This window comes from Cryptotermes secundus, unplaced genomic scaffold (assembly GCF_002891405.2).
Source record: "Cryptotermes secundus unplaced genomic scaffold, Csec_1.0 scaffold184, whole genome shotgun sequence".
Lineage (NCBI taxonomy): Eukaryota > Metazoa > Arthropoda > Insecta > Blattodea > Kalotermitidae > Cryptotermes > Cryptotermes secundus.
The window spans coordinates 759,269-782,376 of NW_019725839.1; the positions used below are offsets into that span (position 1 = coordinate 759,269).

At 42.0% G+C, this 23,108-nt stretch overlaps 2 protein-coding genes across 9 annotated transcripts; one reads left to right on the forward strand and one right to left on the reverse strand.

The window, feature by feature from the left end:
- Positions 1 to 3,516: 3,516 nt before the first annotated feature.
- LOC111863563 (peptidylglycine alpha-hydroxylating monooxygenase) lies at positions 3,517 to 16,921 on the forward strand. Its single transcript, XM_023849990.2, has 10 exons — positions 3,517 to 3,662; positions 5,974 to 6,031; positions 8,211 to 8,298; positions 9,448 to 9,517; positions 10,081 to 10,213; positions 11,516 to 11,564; positions 12,252 to 12,397; positions 12,708 to 12,850; positions 13,341 to 13,390; positions 13,915 to 16,921. The coding sequence occupies exons 1-10, from the start codon at positions 3,543 to 3,545 to the stop codon at positions 14,072 to 14,074; spliced, it is 1,017 nt and encodes a 338-aa protein (XP_023705758.1). The 5' UTR covers positions 3,517 to 3,542; the 3' UTR covers positions 14,075 to 16,921.
- A 2,195-nt stretch (positions 16,922 to 19,116) lies between these two features.
- On the reverse strand, positions 19,117 to 22,698 carry LOC111863574 (protein mono-ADP-ribosyltransferase PARP16). 8 transcript variants are annotated; one of them, XM_023850015.2, is made up of 7 exons: positions 22,525 to 22,698; positions 21,851 to 22,099; positions 21,133 to 21,288; positions 20,558 to 20,767; positions 20,299 to 20,464; positions 19,738 to 19,873; positions 19,117 to 19,656 (listed from the first exon to the last, which is right to left on the reverse strand). In XM_023850015.2, the coding sequence occupies exons 2-7, from the start codon at positions 22,094 to 22,096 to the stop codon at positions 19,500 to 19,502; spliced, it is 1,071 nt and encodes a 356-aa protein (XP_023705783.1). In that variant the 5' UTR covers positions 22,097 to 22,099; positions 22,525 to 22,698; the 3' UTR covers positions 19,117 to 19,499. The 8 variants fall into 8 exon arrangements, with proteins under 8 accessions (XP_023705783.1, XP_023705785.1, XP_023705781.1 ...); XM_023850017.1 differs by lacking the exon at positions 22,525 to 22,698 and adding an exon at positions 22,378 to 22,518 and having other exon boundaries at positions 21,851 to 22,026; XM_023850013.2 differs by lacking the exon at positions 22,525 to 22,698 and adding an exon at positions 22,378 to 22,518.
- Between the last annotated feature and the right edge of the window lie 410 nt (positions 22,699 to 23,108).

The following is a 23,108-nucleotide window of genomic DNA, read 5'->3' on the forward strand; positions in this document are numbered from 1 at the left end:
GTGTTTGTTACTGAGGCCCTGTATCCTCACACGGCTGTCTAGTCATACTGTTGACATGTTGACATAAGTGTTGATAGTGATAACTAGCAATAAGTGCCATGGGACTTACTTCCATGACCTGAGCATCAAAGTATGTTGTACTCATGAACAACAAACTTAGTCACCAAATGAATAAAAGAGATTGAAGGTGAGGAACAAGGATGATTTAGCAGCAGAATTGATTAAATTAAGAGTACGTGATGAAAATGTTGCTTAAAACTGAACAGACGGTATGAGAGGAGACAACTAGGTATGGTTTTCTGGTTGGCTGGATCATAATCGGTAGATATGACGTCAGAAGAAGAAATGGCATATGTAGAAGGGTGCGATGTTGAACCCCTGAAGATGTGTTGGCATAAAGCTGTGTAAAATTGAAATGACCGCAAGAAGTATAGATGTGAAAATATATGAATTGCTTAAAGGGACACCTGAATTCATATTCTGTCACTGGATTGTGAGAGCCTGTGGTTCTGTAAATAGATACCAAAGCTTTGGAGGAACCAGCTGTTTCATCTAACCAAAAGATGTACATGCACCACATTCTTCGAAAACGTGGGTTACCATTTATCAGAGTACACAGTTTCCTCATTATTAACTGCGAAAATCACATGCGTATAGACAGTAAAAGATGATTTTTATGGGAGTATTTCTTTGGTATTTGAACTAAATGAATATGCGAAGTTTTCCAGGCTGGCATACCGTATTTGTTTGCCCCGCCATCTTGTATGATGTCATTACTTTTGATGACGTAGGAATGCACCCATCTATACTTTCCCTGGGTTGTGCGAAATACAGTTATAATGTGCTGGTTAGTAATATAAACATAAGCAGGTATTCACGTTAACCAGATGTGGCCGCGTTTTGAATTACATTTTTAAACTGACAGAGTCGACTAATCCTTTAAAAACGTTTAGATCATGCAGTAATTTCATGTTTTCCCACCACCAGAAAAAAAAACTCATTTTTTATATCAAACACGTGACCTGCGCGAAATTACCTGCTATTACTGCTTTAAAAATAAATTAAGCCACGGCCACTTCCTGCTACGTCCATCCAATATACCTTGAACTGCTGACGGCATCATTAAATGAACTGTAAATCAGGCCCCGNATGACAACAGACAGTAGCAGCAAATGCTCATATTTTCATCACAAATTATAATAAAACAATGTGAATGATGGAACTCTTTTTGCATTCTTAAAATATGATTAAATTGAGTTTCAAATTTTGAAGCGCTAATCGCAAGTAGCGACTTTAAATGTTCATCGGATAAATTTGCCCTGTATTTCGACTTGATGTACTTCACCTGGGAAAAAGTTTGTTCACACAGATATGTCGTCCCAAAAATGGAGATAAATTTACAAGCCGACCATCGTAGAATGGACTAAAGTTCCGGTAGCCTTATCAACATTCCTTACTACCAATTCTCGGAACAGTTAGAGCAAAACTGGGCATAAGTTGCCTTTAATACAAAAATGGTAATAATTACGACACCGGCGGTGATGATTATCTGTTACAATTACACTGCACCACTGCAAGAAGTCCTGTGCACAAGACGGCTAGTAACGAACTGCTCGCGCAACCTACATTGCCACGAAGACACTGCCGATCGAGGCCGAACAATTAACGAAGAAATACCGCGCAGTACACGGTCCAGAATTAGTAAAATTGTGAATAATATTAATATTAACATAATATGGAATATCAGTATATTTTAAACACAGTCTTAATTAATGAATTTGAAATCTATGAACAAGTATTTTTTTACCAGTACTCATTGGAAAATTAGTTCAATTGGCGCATTTCTGCACAATTCTTTCGCGGGCCGGATAAAATCACATCGCGAACTGATGTGGCCCGCGGGCCGTAGTTTGGAGACCCTTGGTCTATACCATTATCGAGGCTGCACAGCTTCGGGTGGTAGAAACATACACAATTCATGATGAATTGGAAGGGACTGATGTAAGCCACGAAAAACGTGAGGGTAGCCGGTGTTGCGGCCCAGGTTCGAGCCGATGAGTGATACTGATTCACGAACCTCCCCATTCAGACGGGAAATGCATCCATCTCACCGTGTGTACTTGTCCCCTGCAAGACACTTCATAGAATGAGACGTGGGAAGAATATGATAAAAGTTCCGATGTGGATGAATTTAATTTTGGATAATACACTTCCTTATGATCTATACATATGGTTTGTTATCGCTGTACATACGGCGGACATGCAGATGTCTGCAATGAAAATCCGCGGTCTCTGTCGAAGGAACAGGAGAAAATTAGGAAAAGTGCGCGCGCATGATAACAATTTTGGGTTCATTTCATCTCTCCTGTTTAATTATCTCTAAACGCACAAGGCCTGCAGAAAAAGTGTTAAGGACACAAAATGTGTTTCATTTCTCTCTGCAACGTTTTTCGCTCCGGTCGAGACGCGCAGAAATGCCCGTAGGTCTTTATGTAAAGTGACCGCTACTTGGGCCGATTTCAGCCCAAAATTGGAATGGGGCAATACCATCCGAGCATGACAGCCCCGAAAATCCATTAGCAGTTCTCGAGCTGTTACGTACGGACGGACGGATTCTGGCGGAAGGGGGTGTTTAACGATGCTCTCAGTAGCTAGAATCATAGAACGATAGATAGGCCGCGGTTAGACGCTGGGTTCCCGCCGCGGCGGCCCGGGTTTGAGTACGGGTCTGATTATTGGGATTTCTGGTGGGCAAAGTGGCGCTGGGTCAGGTTTCCTCCGAGTATCTCGGTTTTCCCTGCCAATCTCATTCCACCGACTGCTCCACAATCACCATCATCTAACATCTGGGGCTGGTAGAGTAGGCTAGTTACTGGCCGCAGTAACGAGTGGACTCAGTCTTACACCAGGAAGGATAATAAAAAATAGGGCGATGAATTGGGAAGGAGACGGTCGTCTCCTAATCGGGGTACTTACCCTGCTGTTTAAAAAAACTCAATTACTATGGCCGGGATTTGAACCCAACACCTCTGGAATACGAGAAGAGTGTTACCGTATGCCAGCCCGTTCGGTCGTACAGCTATACGCCATGCCAATGGTGATGTAGGGAACATTTTCGTTGCTTATGCGTAAAGGGAGCACAGGTCGCGCGCATCTGGTAGAATTGTATTTGGCAAGTCTCTTTTAGCTTGAAGATGAAAGCAGCACGTTTCGCTGAAACGTTGCAACGTTCTGCCAGACTGCACGGTGTCACATCGCAGAAGACCTCCGTCAGAAGCTCAAACCGCGCTGGCGGTCAGTGTTGCTTGCCGTGACATTCATACAAAACACATAAACACACTGCGTCGGCAGAATGCAGAATTCTTTAATGCAAAATTACCTGGCGTATATAGTAACCACTGTTTTTTAAACTGAACGATCAATGAAATCCGCTTCTTACTATGCGGCTATGATGTAACCGCAGTTGTTGCAACCCATGCTTCTTGCGCAGCTGGTGTCAGTGTCGTCAGTCGAGCAGCAGACTCCGTAGTGGTAGGTTGAAAATGGCGGTTAGAAGCTACCATATGGTAGCAGTGGCTCTGATTATTGTCACACATTATTGCTGTTTGGCCTATAAAGTGGAGAAGTTCTCGTTCTTGATGCCAAATGTCAAACCGTATAGGGTGAGTACAAATTAAATAAATAACCAATCACATAATTATGTTTAGGGGAACGGTACTGTGTAGGCTGACAGGTTGCAGTGCGGGTTACATATCCTTGAATACTGGAAGCTGCTGCCACGAAGATTGCATTTGGCAAGTCCCAGACAGAATTTCAAATTACTTTACTCTCATTTTGGCATCCAGTCTTAACTAAAGACTGGTTTTCACAAATCCTTCATAACCCCCTCCAGTTGTATGTATGTCGTTCATTATGCAAATTCGTAATTAGCACCGCACCAAAGCTGCAAATTGTGAATATAAAAATGTCATGAGAAACATGCTCGCAATTTAATGTTTGGCAGTGAACAGTGCAGACGGATGTTGGCACGTGATCGCTCCTCTTCATATCTGGATTAGTGAGTTGTTAACAGTTCACAGGATCTAGACTACGTAGCGTCAGATGGTAGGAGCATTAATGAATGCGGAGCAGGTGGTTGCATGTAAACAAGCCAGGGAAGCGAGTTCGCGGAGAAAACCCCACCCCAGAGTCATTTTGTCCGCCACAGATCCCACCATAACCTGACCTGGGATCGAACCCCGGCCGCCGCAGTGGGAGTTAGTACCCATAAGTACAGACTAGCAGATTTTGATAGTTCAGTGTGCTGCGGTTTCAGTTTTTGTACAGCTTAGCTCTACCAACTACATGGTACAGTGTTCGTGAATAACTGATAGTAGCTCAGCTTGTCAATAAAAGCTGGGCCCTCTCCTAAGCCATTTCACATTCTCACTTTTTTCAGAATTTACACGCAGTATAAAGTGGCACACAGTATGTATAGTTTCCTCAGTGTAAGGAAGGTTACTACTCAAGAGAGAACCTTCGTCAGGTCTGGCCCGACTCCCACGCATTCAATATGGTGGGAATCACAAAATCACAAACATTTTGGAATTCTCTGAATGAACCGAATTCTCCGCCTGCGCAGATGCTTGCAATTATTCTGATCGATTTTTCACCCACGGTTGGCTGTTATGACGTCATGCTTGTAGCCATGGTTGCGATCGATCTTAATAAACAAACACTTCTAATTATATTCCGTCAGATGGCATTATATGAGTGAGCATTCGCACGTCACTGTGACGGAGAAGCGGATGTTACGAAGGTCTATATACACCGCTTGCAATACGATGCTAACATGAATTTCCACATAAACGAGAATGCCCTTATGTCCCGGTAAACCCTACCGGGACGAATAATCAAATGACCCTGATACATTTACCTGGAAACAAAATTGTCTGTTACATCTTTAGATTTACATTACTTAGAAGACGTATTATGGACTAGATGCATTGGCGGTAGCGCAGTTGGTTGAGGCACTATGCTACAAGCCGGAAGGTCACGGGTTTAAGTCCCGATGAGGTCAGTAGATTTTTTCAATTGACCTAATCCTTCCAGCCCAACTATGGCCCTGGGGTCGACTAAGCCTCTAATAGAAATGAGTACCAGGAATCTTCCTGGGGCTAAAGGACGGCCGGCGCGTAAGGCTGACAACCTTGCCGCCATCTGTGAGCCGATTGTCTAGAAAATGTGGGAACCTCAACATCGCCAAACCCTATGGGCTTCCACGGCCTGTTACAGGGATACCTTTACTTTTTTTTACTTTTACAGTAGCTTTTACGAACTACATGTAAGCTCTGACATATGCGCATATAGCGTGCGACTTGGTGCAGTGAAGTGCACGTGATTGAGTTCATTTGTTTGTACTGGCAGTGGCAGGGGGTTCTCTTCCTATCTCGTTTTGCGCAACTGTGGGGCCTCCCACCCTCATGCCCGTCTGTGTTAATATGTCATTACCAAACCTACTCAGTGTATTCCGATGAAATTTCGTTTGAAGGGGGGTAGGGGGTTCAGCGTTCAGTCCCTCTAACAGAAGGTCCTCGGGCCCCATTCCAGATCAGATGAATCTAGTGCACTGGCCGCACCATAGCTCAAGCGGTTAGTCGCTGGCTTCCCACCGCGGCGGCCCGGGTTCGATCGCGGGTCTGGTCAAGTGGGATTGGTGGTGGAGAAAGTGGCGCTATGGCAGATTTTCTTCGGTTTCCCCTGCCAATCTTCATTCCACCAATTGCTCCACAATCACCCTCACCTAACATCTGGGGTTGGTACAATAGGCCAGAAGTGGCCGCAGTACAAGGGACTTAGTCCCGCCCCACTAGCAATAAAAAATATCTAGTGCACACCCCACACCAGCCAAACAGAGTCTCTGACACGTGGCACATCTGTGCCATACGTGTTGGATGACGTGCTGGCCAGTGATATCTGTCTGCTTTGTTTCAGCCTGAACTGTACCTATGTACTCCAGTGAAAGTGGACTACAGCAAGAGTTACTACATTGGTGAGTAGGCAGTACTTTATCCCTTTTATTGATTGCAATTAATTACCCTTACATAAGGGCCCCTAGTTTAGCAGTACTGAGCACACCATTTGACACAGTCTTGAGCTGCTTCACATCCTTACAACTTATTTTCAGAAGTTTCAGTATTCGCCCTTCTATGCCTCTGTTTTCCAAGTGCCTGCTTTCCATCCAACTGAACCCTTGACCAACATACAGCTGTAGAGTATGGTCATGTGGTTTGCAATACTATGTAGTAGAGAAAATTGTCACATGCTTCTGCTGGTTTCTTGCTTGGCTTACTCTTTGGCGATATGATCCTCAAAATATGTTAGGTTGTCTCCGAAGTACACTGCGCTACAATGCAGAACACACCTCACATCCAGCAGCAGATATTATTCTGGTGAAGAAGATATTTTCTGTTATTATAGTGCATGTTTTTTTCCTCATTGTCATCACAAAAGCCTGTCATTTGTGTATGTCATGAGCCGCATGAATCCAGTTCACACCATTACAGTATGTTTTGTCAGCAGTCATACAAATGTTACTCCTTCTTTCGTTCCCAAATTTCCTTTTACCATTTGGTTTTATGTACACTTTTTATTCATTTCTTATTTCTGCCGTTCGTTTTCTGTCTGGCCATCTGCATTAACACTGAGCTTGCCTGTATCAGTGTGCACACAGAGATCCCCTGATCACACATATGCATGAAACTGACTGATTTGCAGAAATGTTTCATGTTTCACTGTACTGACCCAGAAGATGTGCAGGCAACCTGCTCCACAAACACCATTTGCAGTGTCACATGACATCAGTCACAAGTTCTTGTGGGGCTGTTTTGCCAGTGAACATCTCATACAACAGTCAGGTGTAAAGCTGAGAAGTCTGTGCGAATCCTAACATTAAATATTAACCCTTTAAAGCACAATGGTTACTATATATACCACCTGCTTTAACATAAAAAAATGATGCATTATACCCACATAGTAGTGTATATTTACTGGTATCAAGGCCCCACCATAGCCCAAGCAGTTAGTTACTGGTTTCCCACCGCGGCGGCTCGGGTTCGATCCTGGGTCTGGTCAAGTGGGATTTGTGATGGACAAAGTGGCGCTGGGGCTGGTTTTCTGCGAGGACTTTGGTTTCCCCTGCCAATCTTCATTCCACAACATATCATCATAATCACCCAGGGCAGGCTACAATAGGCCAATCAGTGGCTGCCATGCCAAGTGGACCCAGTTGGACTCCACCCCCCACTAAGCAAATTTAAAAAAAAAAATTTTTTTTACTTGTATCAAATGATTCTCACAGTAAACAGCAATTATTTCCTTAAACAGCATTAACCTGTTTGTCATTATGAAGACATAATGTGTTTCCTGTGGCAAAGGAATTAAATTTGTAAATATTATTTAGATGACTTTCAGTCATCAAAAGCTTGTCCTGGTACTCAACTATACGTGACACACATCAAACCAGTGATCTGTTGTTGTTCCAAAGCCTGTGCCCATACACACAAATGTAAAATTCAAGAATTTCAGGTACTACAAAACAGATGCTTAAGGATGAATGGAAAATATTTCATAACAGCATATGTTAACTTCTTGCACGCAGAATTCTCATGTCTTAATGGGGACAAAGGCCTCCAGCTTCAAGCCACAAATATGTATGAAAAAATGAACATTCATCCGAATGAGCCAGTAAGACAGCTGCATGTTGTACCTGCCAATCAGAACGCAGTTAACATGTGTAAGAATCCGTGAGATATATACTTGTACATCGAAGTGAGGAGATAAGACAGAGTACCCAAGAAAAGTGCAAACATAGTGACACAAGAAAGAAATGAACATGGGAAAAGAGAGTGAGAGGGAAAAGAAAAGAAATGAAGAAGCCAAATTAAAAGAAAACAGAAGTTATACATTTCAGCCTATAAACTAATGTGCGATGGAAGATCCCACAAGGGCACAGATAACTAAGTAACATCATTCACATCCTCTGACTATCAAGAAACCAGAGGAAGCTAATGATGTTGGACCCAGTATTGCTGCCTCATTGCATTACCACTGACAATTGCAGCCAGACTGTATACAACTCATTTTGCTTTATTAAACCGAATCTTCCGGAACAAATTGTGTGAATTGTCAGTTGAGAGGCTCATGCTCCACTCTGCATGTGACTGTTCCAGTTGGGTTTGAACCAAATGCCACAATGAAGACAACACACCACATGCTGCTGTACGGGTGTACTAAGCCAGGCAGTCGGAGTGCAGTCTGGTGAGTTGATTGATAAATATATTTCCTTAGTCAGTGGTTCATTACCAGAGACACAAAATCCTAGCACTGGATCCTGTCCTCTACCAATTTATGTTCTCAAGATAATATTATCCTTCCACTGCAGCTGCATTCTCTGTGACTTCTTTGTGTTCCAGGCACTGCATACGTTTAACATTCAGAAGGTATTCAGTTCATATCCAGACTGTAATTGATTATTTGGATGAAATTTTTCATGGGTTTTCTTAGCCTGTCCACTGAAATGTGCACCTTCATAGTGTGACCTGTCTTTTCTCCTGACTCACTGCAACCTGTCTGTAATCATTTGCATTTCTGCACCCAAAGCTGTGAGATTTCACCATTTGATACAGCATTGTTTCATAACAAGCACACGTAACAAAATTTTGTATCATAATCATCATTTTCTTTGTACAGTTTGTACCCTTGTATGCGATGCATTATTTCTCTTTGTACACTGAAGCATGGCCCATGGGAGGAGACAGGTAATACCAACTGACATGGGTTTCATGAGGCTGATAAGCAGGAAATCATGACAAAATTACAAAAAATTCACCAGTAACACTTTTGGGCTATTTGGGATATAATTTTGTATTGCAGCTTCTTGAAGGATTTAATCTGTAGTTCCATCTGTACCTGTTCCTTTCCTAGTATTTGTCACAAATTTCATTGTTTGGGTTGTGCTTTTGTTTCTCTTTGTAAGGGTCCATGTTTCAGGCAAAATATACTCTATAGACTGAAATACAAGAATATGTAAATCACATCTTCAAACTGTCTTCAGACTGTCATTAGTTCCTAGGCAAACCAGATCCTGCTGTGGCATGGAGCCATGGACAGCAGGAGGAAACTGAAGGCTACAGCCTCACAGTCTGCAAAAGAAAGTAAGAAATTGTGACAGAACTAAAAATTCCACAAATAACAGAATTTATAGAACAGTACAGAAGAAATTTGAAAGAGAAACACATTGACAGGATTCCAGAGGAGGTGTTTAAATATCAGACCCCCCCCCCAAAAAAAATCTGGAAGATCTCAGGTAAAATGGAATGATTCTGTTTTGTTACATCCTTGACAGGTCTCAGCAGACCCAATACTGGAAAGGGTGATAATGACACAGTGGTGTGTATTGTCTTTCAGGAACTGTGGCGAGATGTCAGGGAAGCTTGACACCTCAGAAACGGCAAGTCCATGCGCAGTGGGGTCCCAGGTAAAGTACCCCTTTGCCCAGACACATTCATGCTACAAATACTGAACTCAGAGCTGGGAAATATAACTAACTGGTGTCCTTATTTGTAGACATCCTTGATGCTTTATTTATACAAACATTCGGATTAGTGAATTTATGATGGGCTGCATATGTAGCATGTATGGTGGAATAGACATGTGGATAGAGAACTGTGTTCCAGAGCAGCCACTCTGAAGATATATAAAGCAGTGGAGGATAATCTTAAGATAAATCTTAGGGAAATAGAATGTGAGAACAGTAGGTGGTCAGAACTGGCTCAGGATCATGTCCAATGGTGGGTTCTACTACCATGGATTTAGTGTGATCTTGTTATATGAGAGTAAAATCATATCAGCGAAATGGGTTGTTCAGTTAGTATTGACATTTGTGTGTGTATGAACAAAGTTTGCCCTATCATTGATACTGCTCTGCTGGAAATGTTGGTCACAATAACTTAATTCTTGAATACAGCTTGGCAGTTGTTCACAAAGTTTCACAGTGGCGATTATAATCCTTGCACCAAGAGGATGACATTGCTGTTGCAGGTGATATATGCATGGGCACGAGATGCCCCAGAGCTGGAGCTGCCTGAGGGGGTTGGCTTCAAGGTTGGGGGCAAGTCCCCTATCCAGTACCTTGTTCTGCAGGTGCACTACGCCACCAGCAAGCCCTTTGAAGGTGCAAATATGCAAGTTTTCCTTATCATCTAACCAGTGTTCATTTTTCATCTATCACTATATGACATATTTTCACTGATGAAATGCACTGAACTTTGCAGGAAGATATGAAATGTGTTACATATCAGTCATGCACATTTCCTGTTATGCAGTTCACAACTTTCCAGTTGTAGTTTTCTTCCATCTGTAATGCAGTGATATCAATATAAATTTAAATGCAGCAGGATGCTAAAATATAATATTGCAACTTTTGTTTTAAAATACCATCATAACATTCATTTCCTCTCAGTAAAAATATCACAGAGCATGTTTGGTTAGCAGTGTTGTACATTGTTCCTGTTCATGAGTCACACAAATTAGCGAGCGCACATGGCAGCTTCTGCTGTGGGTGCTTCTTGAGGCACTGAAATAGAACCACTTCCTCCTCAACCCTGTCCAGTTCACCATACACACTCATTTCATGTGATATTACATAACTCAGCAGTGAAAGGAAATTTACAAGAACTGAAAACATGGTTTCCAAATTTTGGCACATTTACTGTTGAGAATTTTGAATTAACAGTTTTGTCATATTTGTGAAATCACTGTCAGTACCCTACACATTATTCAGAAATTTACTTTACCTTCAGCTCAGGGGTTTGACATATCCTATATTACTTGGCACTGGCCTGAATTAAATTCGCTTAGTGGGGGGTGGAATCCAACTGGGTCCACTTGGCACGGCGGCCACTGATTGGCCTATTGTAGCCTGCCCTGGGTGATTATGATGATGGAGAATTTTATGGAATGAAGATTAGCAGGGGAAACCAAAGTACTTGGAGAAAACCCGCCCCAGCACCACTTTGTCCACCACAAATCCCACTTGACCAGACCTGGATTCGAACCTGGGCCGCCGCGGTGGGAAGCCAGCGACTAACCGCTTGAGCTATGGTGTGACCCACTGGCCTGAATATCCCCAAAGAGTTGTGATGTCGCCATCAGCTGCTTTTTAACCCATAAAGAAGATGCTTATAAAATTGACAGACATTCATATGAAATTTTTGATGTCAAGAATTTGAGAATTGATACACAGTGCAAACGTGTGGTTGTAGTGTATATGCTACACAATGCTTACAGCTTATTCCAGGCGAAACCTTAGAGCTCTCACTAAGTGGTGGAGAGAAAATGTTGCCTTTTTCATATTCCCCAGTTTTAGCTCTGTGGCAGTACACTGCTCACCAGACTGCAGCACTGTGTCTACTAAAGAAAATTTTGAAGCTTGTTTCGTTGAATGATGGCCATAACAGATGATTTCTGTTTTCAGGTGGGAAGACAGATGACTCTGGAATACATCTCCACTACACTGAGAGACCGTAAGTGTTGCCAGTTGTGACACCCTTAGGCTTGCACGATACTCCATCATCTCCTTCTTCTTCTCCTACACCATTTACATGCACTATAAATGCTGAGATAGGCAGGATCCAGTGGGTACTGAGAACTCTTTCCTTGGGGGTAAAGTAACCACTCACCCTTGTCTACTGCTGACATTAAGAATACATTCACTCCCTCATGTGACTTCATAGCATGGCACTTAATTAAGCACTCACGTCTACTGTTACTGTAGATGTTCCATACCAAAGCTTCAGACGGAAAAATGTGATGACCCTGTAGTCAGTTTTCTCACACTGTGCAAGAAGACTAAAGTTGTGATCTTGTTTATGACACCATGTTTTCTGGTACATGGTTACCAGCACTTTGGAAGAATATAACTATGTTGGTACCCAGAGCAACATAATTGAAACGTGAACTAATTTAATCTAAATCATTTTAATTGGGTTTTCTCCAGTACACATATAATGACAGTATCATCCTAGAGAAATGAGGTCACCTGGAAGACCAAGGAAGAGATGGTCAGAACAAAATTTGAAGTCAGAACAGATTTAAACCTAATCGATGACTGACGATGATGACAACGTAATGATATGCAGATACTGTGTAACCCATTTCCACATGATCTGTCTCCTTGCATTTCGTTTTTCATGTCTTTGTCATGTTGGCAGGCTTGAGAAGGAGGCAGGGGTCCTCCTGTTGGGCACAGGGGGCAGCATTGAGCCCATGTCAGTAGAGAAGATGGAAACATCTTGTATGATTAATGAGAAAAAAGTGTTGCATCCATTTGCATATCGTACACACACACACAGCCTCGGTGAGTAGTCGCATTTAGTTATGTTGCTGTGAGCAGCGGATTGTAGTGACAGTTGCATGATTGTTACCATGGGTGTGGCTTGTTGGAGTGTTAGAGAATGGCTGTTACGGGGCGCTGCACTTCATTTGAGGTGCAAGAGTGCAGGAGGGGACGGTGCAAATGCACTGCCAACTCCTTACTGTAATCTGAGTGACTTAAGGTCTATATTGTAGATGCCTTGTTACATGTGTGTTTCTTAGTGTCTGCCTGTAATTGCATTTTATTAATGTATTGGTGGTGCTCCTAAATACACACCAACCTGTCATTGCAGGCAAGGTCGTGTCAGGCTACCACATCCGCAGGGACAGCAGTGGCGTCGACCACTGGATTCTACTTGGCAAGCGTAACCCCCTCACGCCACAGATGTTCTACCCTGTTGAGAACCAGGAGCCCATTGTGCGTGGCGACAAAGTTGTAAGGGACATATGCAACACATTATCATGTATCTTGATCATTCGTTTAAAATATAATTACTAGACACCATGCACAAGCTTCCAAGGTTACTTTTGCTTTGAGAACTGAATGAAGTAAGTGTTTATATGTGTGGGCACGTGTATACGTACACTGTATTTATGGTAATGAGCAGATTATGTCAGTATTTGTGAATGTGGCAGCATGCGTCAGTAGGTTGACAAACCTCATAAGTCACCACCAGTAGTAATGGCAGCAGTGTTCCTGTCCTCGTCACAGTGAGGCTGTTGTTTCTTTGCTCTCGCTGTATGACAGTACAGTGTAGTTGCTGATCAGATATTACAGCATGGAGCACTGTTTGATCATGTTCAAAGAAAGCTGTACAGTTTTTTGAAACAGGAACAAGCATTTCTGGAAAGGCAGGTTATCTTATTTTTGTATAAATCTATGTACTAAGTGAATGAGTGGGTAAATAAAACCGTTCTTGTTGCAGGCAGCACGCTGCACCATGCAGAGCACCCGTAACCGCACCACCTACACAGGGTGAGTACATCCCCTTGTGTGTCACTCACCTGCCAGCAGGCTTGCAGAATGCTGTTACTGCTAATAGCACAGTTCAGTGAAGTAGTATACTAAATGAGAAGCTAACATTGAAACACATTAGAAATAATGCTGCAGACTTGTGTTTGGGCTGTGTTCATCTTGAAGCTTCTCAGTCCCTCAGGGTAATTTTGTTATCAGTTGCCGTAGAACAAGCGAAGTCATGCTGTTGTTGTGAGGATCTAATGCTCTTTTTGATGAAGGAAATAATGGGGAAATGAGTCCACTTGGACTCAAACCCATGCATGTGGCAACAAAATTAATAGATTTCCTGGAGTCATTTCCATTTTTACCAGTTTTTCTATGATGCTGTGTTTGAAAGAGATGGTGGGATAGATGAACAGACTTCAGTGATTATACATGTATACACAATTCTGCGGCAAGGAAGGTGGATGAAATCCACATTAGTAGCCTTTAACTCATTCTGTCATTTGCAGCAGCGTAAAGTTTGTGTTATGATTCTGCAGGCTTACCAATAACGATGAGATGTGCAATTTCTACCTTATGTACTGGGTAGAACGGGACTCACCTCTCCAGAAGAAATACTGCTTCACGGATGGACCTCCATTCTACTACTGGGCCTCTGAGCTGAACAACATTCCCGATGAGGATGCCAGCACACTGTGAGGTGTCAGCGTGCTGGCACAGGGTGGTTGTAAAGTCTACCCACCACATCCCTCATTCCCTCCTGTACCCCTTGGCTTTGTTTTTGAGCACAGAGAGAACTTTACATTTATCTTAACTGCCTTCCTCTTATGCAGGATTCCCACTGGCATTGTCTCTGGTTTGTTAAGTATATGACTTGTGTATCGTCATACAGTATGGCTGAAAATTTGATTTGCTCCGAAACGTTTAGTACAAGTCTCCTATATTGAATTTTAAACAAATATATCAAGGGATTTAGGCAGTATGACAGACAGAAATTACCTCTACATAATACTTTTGCTTTGCTTTGTAAAGAATGCCTAAACTACATAAGAAAGAGAAGCCCCTGTGCCTAAGACCAGAACCGGATGTGTTAAGAACAAAACATTGTGCACTGTTGTGCCATCTATGTAACATACATATGAATTAAATGCAACAGAACTCTGGTCTCTAAGCATCAGCTATAATGCCAGTTTATTTCCCTTTCCCACTGATTCTTGTACTTAAGTAGATCATGGTCGCCCAGACTAATCCGGAATTTAACAACCACCCTGTAGTGTAATTTAGCTTAGAAGCAATCTTTCTGTGTACTCTGTGAGTAGCAGGGTGTCCACAAAGTCTGCTTCTTCTCACATACAAGCACTGGTGGGTGAGCTGGAGCACAGAGAGAAAGAGGGCAAACATAGACCTGTCCAACATCTGTCTCTGCTCCAATTTGGTGTCTTCCCTAACCTTGAAGTGTGAGATGCAGGAAGAAGACGAGCAGCTGTGAGAAAGGTGAAGGGGAGTGCGTATATGGATTCAGGGTGCTTGATGCCAAAGATTATGTTATGAGCAAGCATGTACCCCCCCCCTTTTGCAAGCCCGTTGCCAGTGGCTGTGCAAGAATTTCTGCACTCAGCATTTGCAAGAAAGACCATGTGAAGGAGCAGAGAATGTACAAAATCAAATATTTTGCCTAACTGTGTGTTACCTGCAAAAGTGTTTTAAAATTTATGTTCCTTTTTCTTGAAATCCAATGGCGAGATGCCAGCACAAGCCTTTTCTTGCTCCACATCTGCTCTTTGTGAGACCTCTGTTTGTTTTGTTAAAATGCCATCAGAACTTGTGTCAGGCTCATGATTTTGCTTTGGGCCAAAGAGAAAGTTCCAGTCGTGTTCAAATGAATATTGATAATGTAACTCTGTCTCAGAAGTCTGACTATTTCATTGCCTTCCAGACCAACTGACAAAGAAAAGTACAACTGAATTGAGCAGAAGTCTATAAATGTTCCATGGCTTGGTTCATAACTGTACATTCATACCTGTGAACATTATTGGATGTCAGAGAGACCCAGCCACTAAGCAAGGCCTAGCAGCTCAATAGCCCCCTGCTTGCTGCACCTCGTTGCCCTTCCTTCCCTGCCACTATGAACTCAGCACTCATCTCTCCCCCTTGCTCCAGGGCCTCAGCCCCTTTGAGTCTGTGAGCATGTTGGCCTAGCTTAGCTATGTGAATGCTGGCACTTGCCGTTTGATCTGCTGCAGTGTGTTCTCAGGCCACTGGACCAGGATCTGTTTCCTTGTGTTGAACTCTTCAGTAACAGCACTGTGCCCATTCATTGAGCCACACAGTTCCTTTAACTTACAAAATGAAATTATCAAAACTGAATTACTCATAAATGACAGGACAAAAGTAAGAATTGATGGAATGACTTGAGTATTACTCCCTTCAGGTACAATGAGTCACGTACTGTACTTAAACACTTCCAGGGCGCCTTATCGTCTCAGTGAAGTGTCTGTCTCATGCAAGTACTTACAGCTAGATATATATAGAACTGCATATGGTCCTAATTGTGAGTCATGCTTCTTATATACATTGCAGTGTTACTGAGCAGTTATATTTTTGTGTCCCATTTCCTATTCTGATATGTACATTACAGTATTCTGCACATATTTTGTAGAGTCTTCATTCCTTCCCATCTATGGTAGGGATGTGCCTATCATATGAATCCTGGGAATCACAATAGAGGAAAAAATTATGTGAACAGAAAACTAAGTATGCAACCAGACGGTTTTCTATTTAATTCTTAATGTAACATCAGTAGGAAAACCTGTATTGACATGACCAGAGAAATTTTCTGGTTTATTGAGTGTATGTATGTATGTATGTATGTAAAATGAATATTGTGTTTTTATCACTCAGCTTCATAGCAGACTGCACTCAGAGAACAGGGGGCAAACGGTGAATGCCTGGAGTTGGCTTGCTGTGGTCACAATTCCTGTGTTCTGGGGTGTGACACAGTATAGACTGGTAGATCATTAAGAGTATCACAGCCCAGAGTCACCACTGTGAGCACCTCATCTCACATAAACAGTCCGATGGCGGAAGTCACTGTTGCCATTGCAATATTTCAGTTGCATCAGACTTTTCTCATGCTAAGTCATGAGACATCTGGTGTGAAAATGGAAGGTTCTGGCATTTTCTTGCATTGCATAATTCCTGCCCTCACAGTGTTTTGTACTGCTGTTATATAAGGTTTGGGCCCCTGCTCAGTCTTACAGGCTGTTCAAAGTTTATTTGTTAACTGTGGTTCCTCCAAGTGACTTGTGCCCAGTGGAAGGCTTACATCGCTATGTCTCTCCATTTGACATGAAGTGAGCTGGAGCAAGATTCTGCCCATGTAAACTAGGCATCTGCCTCACAGTATTGCTGCTGTTTATGTTTGGCTGTATCATCTTCTGTTCCTTTCATTCTGTAAACTTTATTGTACACTGAAGAAAGTCGTCTTCTGGGTTTTGGCCGACGTTTCGGAGGAACATATCGCCTCCATCTTCAGAGCAGGTGAATGGCTTGTGAATGCAGAGAGCAGTAGCGTAATGATGATGGAGGCGATATGTTCCTCCGAAACGTCGGCCAAAACCCAGAAGACGACTTTCTTCATAGTCATCGCCGTGAAAACCTCAAAACTTACATTTATTGTACACTGTTAAAAATTTCAGTAAATCTGACTGGTGCTTGTACATTGTACTTGAGGTTCCCACTGTCAGGAGCTTTATATGATAACTTAGATTCGGTAAATGGTTGATTTGTTCCTGGTTTCACTCAAGTGAACCTCACCATGTCGTCTGTTTAAATTGCTAGGGACAGTCCAAACTTTTGAATTATCATACATAAATGGCAAAAGGTGAGTCTGAATGCCTGGCAACTTCAGTAAAAATGTAATTTCATTCTTTACATTTTAAAAGATTAAGATCGTCTGCAATTTTGTTTCTAACTCCATGGACCAAAGTACTTCTTAGAAAGCTATTATTTATACTTTGTCTTTATGCCTTAACTTACAGCTCATGTAAATCATTCTCTGCATTTTCCAGTCATCTCAATTCTGGGCATTTACACTTATACATTTTGTATTCTAACCTGAAAAACACATTGAATATTTCTGCCACTTGATGTTTGTGGAAAACTTTTGTTTATTCTGCAAACCACAGGCACGTGATAGCATAGCTGGTTGTGGCACTATGCTACAAGCCAGAAGGTTGCAGGTTCAATTCCTGATGGAGTCACTGGATTTTTCAATTGACGTAATCCTTCCAGCCGCACAATGGCCCTGGGGTCAACTCAGCCTCTAATAGAAATGAGTACCAGGAATCTTCCTGGGGGTGGGGGGTTACCTTCACAGCCTGTTACAGGGACAGCTTTACCTATAACTTAAATGTTATTCACTGAAATTACAACTTGAGATATAAATGCATTAAAGTGCACATTAATGGGTTTGAACAATAGGCAGAAAACCTTAAAATGGTGGAGCACAGGACTTGGAGTATGTAAATTGGATGTTAAACTTAAATCAAGAAATATCACATAAGGATTTTGCTGTAGTTGCCACATGTACTTGGCTTCAGATAACTTGACAAGGAGATAAACTATGGCAGGCATACAAGTGTGAACTGTTTGGTGCAGTTATGTGCAACCTGCAGTTACAAAATGTAACCCCACATAACAGTATTGGCTCCCAAAATGCAAATGTGGGGGTGGGAAGTGAGGAACCCAGTACTGTAAACATTCCAACAGCAGTGTGTACTTAATGAATTTCTATATTTATTGCATGTACTGCACAGTGTGCCCTCTGTCTATATGCACAAGAACTACAATCATCTGTATAACTTTTAAAAATTGTGTATACTGTATAATAAATAAATATTTTTGGATGTCAGAATGAGCTGTTTCCTTCTGCCCAAGATTCTGCTTGTTGACATAATTCAGATGTAAACTGTAACAGAACACCCTGCTTAGTGGGGACTGGTAAGGACATTCAACTTCTCCAGTCGATGACCACACTCCAGCAGCTGCAACTGATGTTTGCCAACGCAGGTGGCACAGTGGCGGTGAAGATTGACTCACACAGGTTAGGTTAGGTTAGGTTACGTTAGATGTACTGTTGAATTCAGGCATCAGCCTCTTCTCTGTCACTGACAGAAAGGCAATACTGATTGATTAACAAGCTGATGTCTTTGTCTGTAGTTGTTTTAATGGAGGTGAGTGGTTAATGCCCATTCCAACTAGATACTACAGGGTTCTGATGATGGTGTATAACACACAGAGATACTGGGTTTTCGGACTTTGTCCATCATCTAGAATCTAAATAGTTATTTTTGTAGATTTTGTTTGCATCCAGACAGACACCAGGGTCCACCAAGCCTTTTCCCAGGGGTAAAGCAGTTGAAATGTGCAGAGATACTGGATTTTCAGAATTTGTCCATCATCCAGATTCTAAATAGTTATTTACCCCTGGGAAAAGCAAGGCTTGGTGGACCCTGGTGCCTGTCTGGATGCATAGGTTCAAACAAAATCTCCGTGCCACAGAACTGAATCCTAATTCTGCAGTCATCCAACCAACAGCCTAATAATCACTACAGTGACTGAGCTAACTAGCTCACTCTCTAGTATAACATTAACAAACTGAGCACATAGGATGTTATCACCTGAGAGAGTACTGGAGTGTACTACACATCAGCATCAGTTTCCGGGATACTGGATTTGAAGTTAGGGAATCAGCTGTGGTTTAAATGTGGCTTAGAACAAAATAATTCTGAAATCTCACACTAGTCAGTACGGTCAATCTATGAAAGTGTATATAGACAAAGCAACATGATACAAATAATTTGAAAATGAATTATCTCATTTTTGCCAAAAGTGGAGACAAAACATTGCAGTACTCAGGCAATGATGTCTCTAAACCCTGAAGGGATAATAGGGACATGAACCAAAATCTATTAAAGTTGTTGATTTATTGGTTCTGTAGCAGATGAACCGCAGATAAATAAAGAGGAATGTGACAATCATATAAATGCAAATTCAACTTTGTGTCTAAAATCCATTTGGATTGTCTTATAAAAATATATCACATTTGGTAATAGGAAATGCTTTAGAGGCCTGTGCGCTTCAGCACGAGATGGTAGAACTGCTGAGCCAGCTGACTGCTGGACAGCCCCACGGAGACAAGCAGCACCACATAGCACAACATGAATGTCAGCAGCTTGTGTCTCCCCATCCACCTTAGCCACGATCCGGAGCCCTCGGACCTGCAAACGTTTCCGTATTCTATTGGTTGACATGAGTTGAGAACATTACGTATGTACAATGGGAATGCAAATGGAACTCACCTAGCCTGTGGCAAGTTCCTGTTGTACACCAGCAAGTAGCGCACTTTCACCAAATCACTGTTCAGGACAACATAGTACTTGTCTGGCACTTCTCCTCCCATGCTGTCCATAGCCATGGATCGAGACCTGGCCGACTCTGCAATACAAATGGAGGGACATGTGAAAAAAAAGGAAGGTAACCAATGAAGTCCCTGATGCAGGGTCTGCCTGTAACCGAGTTGTTCAGCTGGCTGAGAAATTTGAACTGAAACCTGAAGGCTCATTGCCCTGTTAACAAAATTCCACAGTCCCTATCCTCAGCCAAGCGAATCCAGCCAAATTTTCACACATTCTTTTCTTTAAGATCTACTGCAACATGGTCCTCCCATCTCTGCCTACATCTGCCAAAAGTTTTCTGGTGTATCAATCAAAATTTTGTATGCATTTCTCATTCCTATCATCTCATCCTTCTTGATTTAACTGCCCTTAGCACCTGAAAACCCCAAGTTATGAAGCTGTACATTACAACACTTTCTCCAGTCATCCTTCTGAGGTCCAGAGCTTGCAGATGTCATTCCTTGCCTTTGTCCTGATACTTTACATCTGGGTGGTCAACAACCTCACAGAGTGCAACGCAGCTCATCTCTCTACCCACAGTGCTCCACCGCCAGCCATATCCCATGGGACTGTACGGCAGACTCACGCTCAGTTCACTGGACAAGTAGATCCCGTGGCCAAACAGAGAGTTCTGCACAGACATTGCCAGAGGCATAGAATGGATCAGTTTGCCTACCATATAATGCTCAGGTTTTGCTAACTCAAACATGGGACAGAGGCTAACCTTGCTGAAGTGTTTCTGCAGGCCGTAATGCAGGATGGAGTGGAAGTTGTCGAGGCGACTGCCATGAAAGGCATACAGTGTCTTGTGGCCTCTGGAAACTTCCTTCCACCTCATCTCGTTGGTGCCACAAGGGTTACCAACCAGCTGGAAGATCAGGTTTGGTGCTGGGGCTGCAGTCTCACAGTGCACACACCCCATTATTGCACCAAACTGCACATACAACCAATTACCTTTTATTGTTATATTATAAAATATCTTTGAGGGTGTGTCATCATCAGATTGAAACACAGATTGTTATATCATTATTACACACTTTCTAGATTCTATTTTCAACACATAACAGGAACCAAAATCACTGCACTGGATATCTGATTGAACACACAAGATTCTTCTTTCATAATATTGTCTACTCAAGGTACGACATACCCTCACAGACATTTTTGACAAAGTTTATCATTACTACTGTACTGTCAGACTATAGGAGACAGCTACCATTGGCAGCCCAAATTTACACTATCACCCTCCTAACTGTCATGCTGTTGGTACCAAACACTGTGCCATTCTACTGGCATTACCTCTGATTTTGGCACGGATTTGATCTGGATGTCTTTGAGTTCCACCAGAAGCCAATGGAGCAGATCAATCACCAGCCCAATTTTCTGATACACATCTGGGTCGTAAAGCTCTTGCACCAGCTGCGTCAATGTGGGCATCTTGTCAATGACCTCAAGCTAGAGCAAGAAAATAATCTACTTCAGATGAACAACATGCATAACATCTTACTTAACTTGCTCCTACAAAACCAACATTAAATTCAGGGAGAACCTGCTGGTCCTATGCTCAAACGTCTTTGCTTCAAGATCAGCCGCGTTCAAAGTAGACTTTCTTGCATGCCCTTCCCTGTGACAACAATGAAACTTTGTGGCTGTGTGGAAATCAGGCCTCATTCAATTGTATATCTGTGGAAGCTATCACCCTACCATCAAGGGAAGTAAAGTCCATCCCATAACTGATCCTCAAAAATCTGGTCTTTCAGCCGACAGTAGTTACGGGCCAACACAATAAGGCTCCCTAACAGGATATAATGTCATGAAATTCCATTAGAGCAATCAAGAGACATCCACTGCTGTCAGAGTTAATCACTGTAATTTTACTTCATATACACTTGTGAAGCCTTGGAAGAAATGTAAATGCAAACTTTACTGTGATCTTGACAATACTTTGCTGTTCTAGTATCTGCGGTTTCATGTGTGCACAATTCAGCTAATGGATCATAAATATTATGTTACATACCAAATATTCTATGTCTTTAAGGCCATTATTGATGAACTCAGGTGGAAATGGTTTCAAACACGAGTCGTATCTGTAGCTTCGACATGCAGCAACAAACAAACTCAATTTCAGATCTGCTCCTTTTCGATCTTTATCTAATATGTTTCGTAATGTAACGATTTTCTTATCCTCTTTGGCTGTAACATTAAAGTCATCAACTGCTTGACTGCTTCCATCAAATGTTGTTTCACTTCTTTCTCCTTGCATAACCTGAGAATAATTTAAAATACAAATAAAAAAGCAATAAATGTGACATCTAACGAATAAAAACGTATGCCAAAAGGTCGGGTTTATAATTATGGTGGTTTGTACACTAAGAATTTATACGCAAATATATAATTCTGTTGTGCCAATACGGCGAATTTTATGCTAGAACATTACTCCTCTGAGACCCATTCAGCACCAACGTTGATTTCATTAGTTTAGGTTAGGATAGTGCTTTAGTTAGGGTTTGTGTATATGACAATATAGTGTACGGCCGTAATTACCACGAATTAACATGATACAATCCACCATATACCCATTCCCTATCGTTCCCTATTGCATACGTCCAATCAAACAACCAACTGTCATCAACCCTCATCAACCATGCAAATTTCAAAGCGTTTCAGAGCAACAACGTCTTAGGTACTAACGGCGCTGAATTCTAACGTGATTCGTAATTCTGACGTGTGCGCGAACGTTATCTCAGGTTTGCTGCGGTGTGTATAATTATTCTTCTTGACAATTTATTTTGAATTTCAAATATATTATATAACTGCTAAAAACTATAAACGTGAATATTTGTATTTTCGAATCAGCAACAATGTTAAACAATAGCCAACAAGCCAAAATTGACCAGTATCTCTGAACAACGAACAATTCAGATTTTGTGAAATATTATATTGATAATTCTGATAACGCCTGCAAAAGCACCGGAAATTCTAGGCAGAGTCAGAGTCAGAGTTATTTTACGACTGGCGGTTTATTGACAATCGCCTATGTAAACAACGCGGCAAAACAATTGTGAGATGACTAGCATGCTCCGTTGCCTGGAAGTTAGTTTCTCAGTCTTTCCGCGAGTTGCGTTGTCGTTTACTCAATTTGCCCTGCTTCAATAATATGGCCAGGCTGATAACAATTCTCGGGAATTGTAGATGCGTTGCGGTTGCGTTTCCTTGGCGTGCCCTCGATCCTATAGGTTACAACATTAATTCTGTTCATGCACGGATTAAGAGTA

Excerpts from the sequence above, each read along its gene's own strand:
- LOC111863574 (XM_023850011.1), bottom strand. Across the intron at positions 20,465-20,557 it reads TGCAGAAACACTTCAGCAAG|AACTCTCTGTTTGGCCACGG; the intron begins GTTAGCCTCTGT and ends ATGTCTGTGCAG. Across the intron at positions 19,657-19,737 it reads AGGAACTTGCCACAGGCTAG|GTCCGAGGGCTCCGGATCGT; the intron begins GTGAGTTCCATT and ends AAACGTTTGCAG.
- LOC111863563 (XM_023849990.2), top strand. The coding sequence starts at position 3,543 with ATGGCGGTTAGAAGCTACCATATGGTAGCAGTGGCTCTGATTATTGTC. Across the intron at positions 9,518-10,080 it reads CATGCGCAGTGGGGTCCCAG|GTGATATATGCATGGGCACG; the intron begins GTAAAGTACCCC and ends TTGCTGTTGCAG. Across the intron at positions 12,398-12,707 it reads TACACACACACACAGCCTCG|GCAAGGTCGTGTCAGGCTAC; the intron begins GTGAGTAGTCGC and ends CTGTCATTGCAG.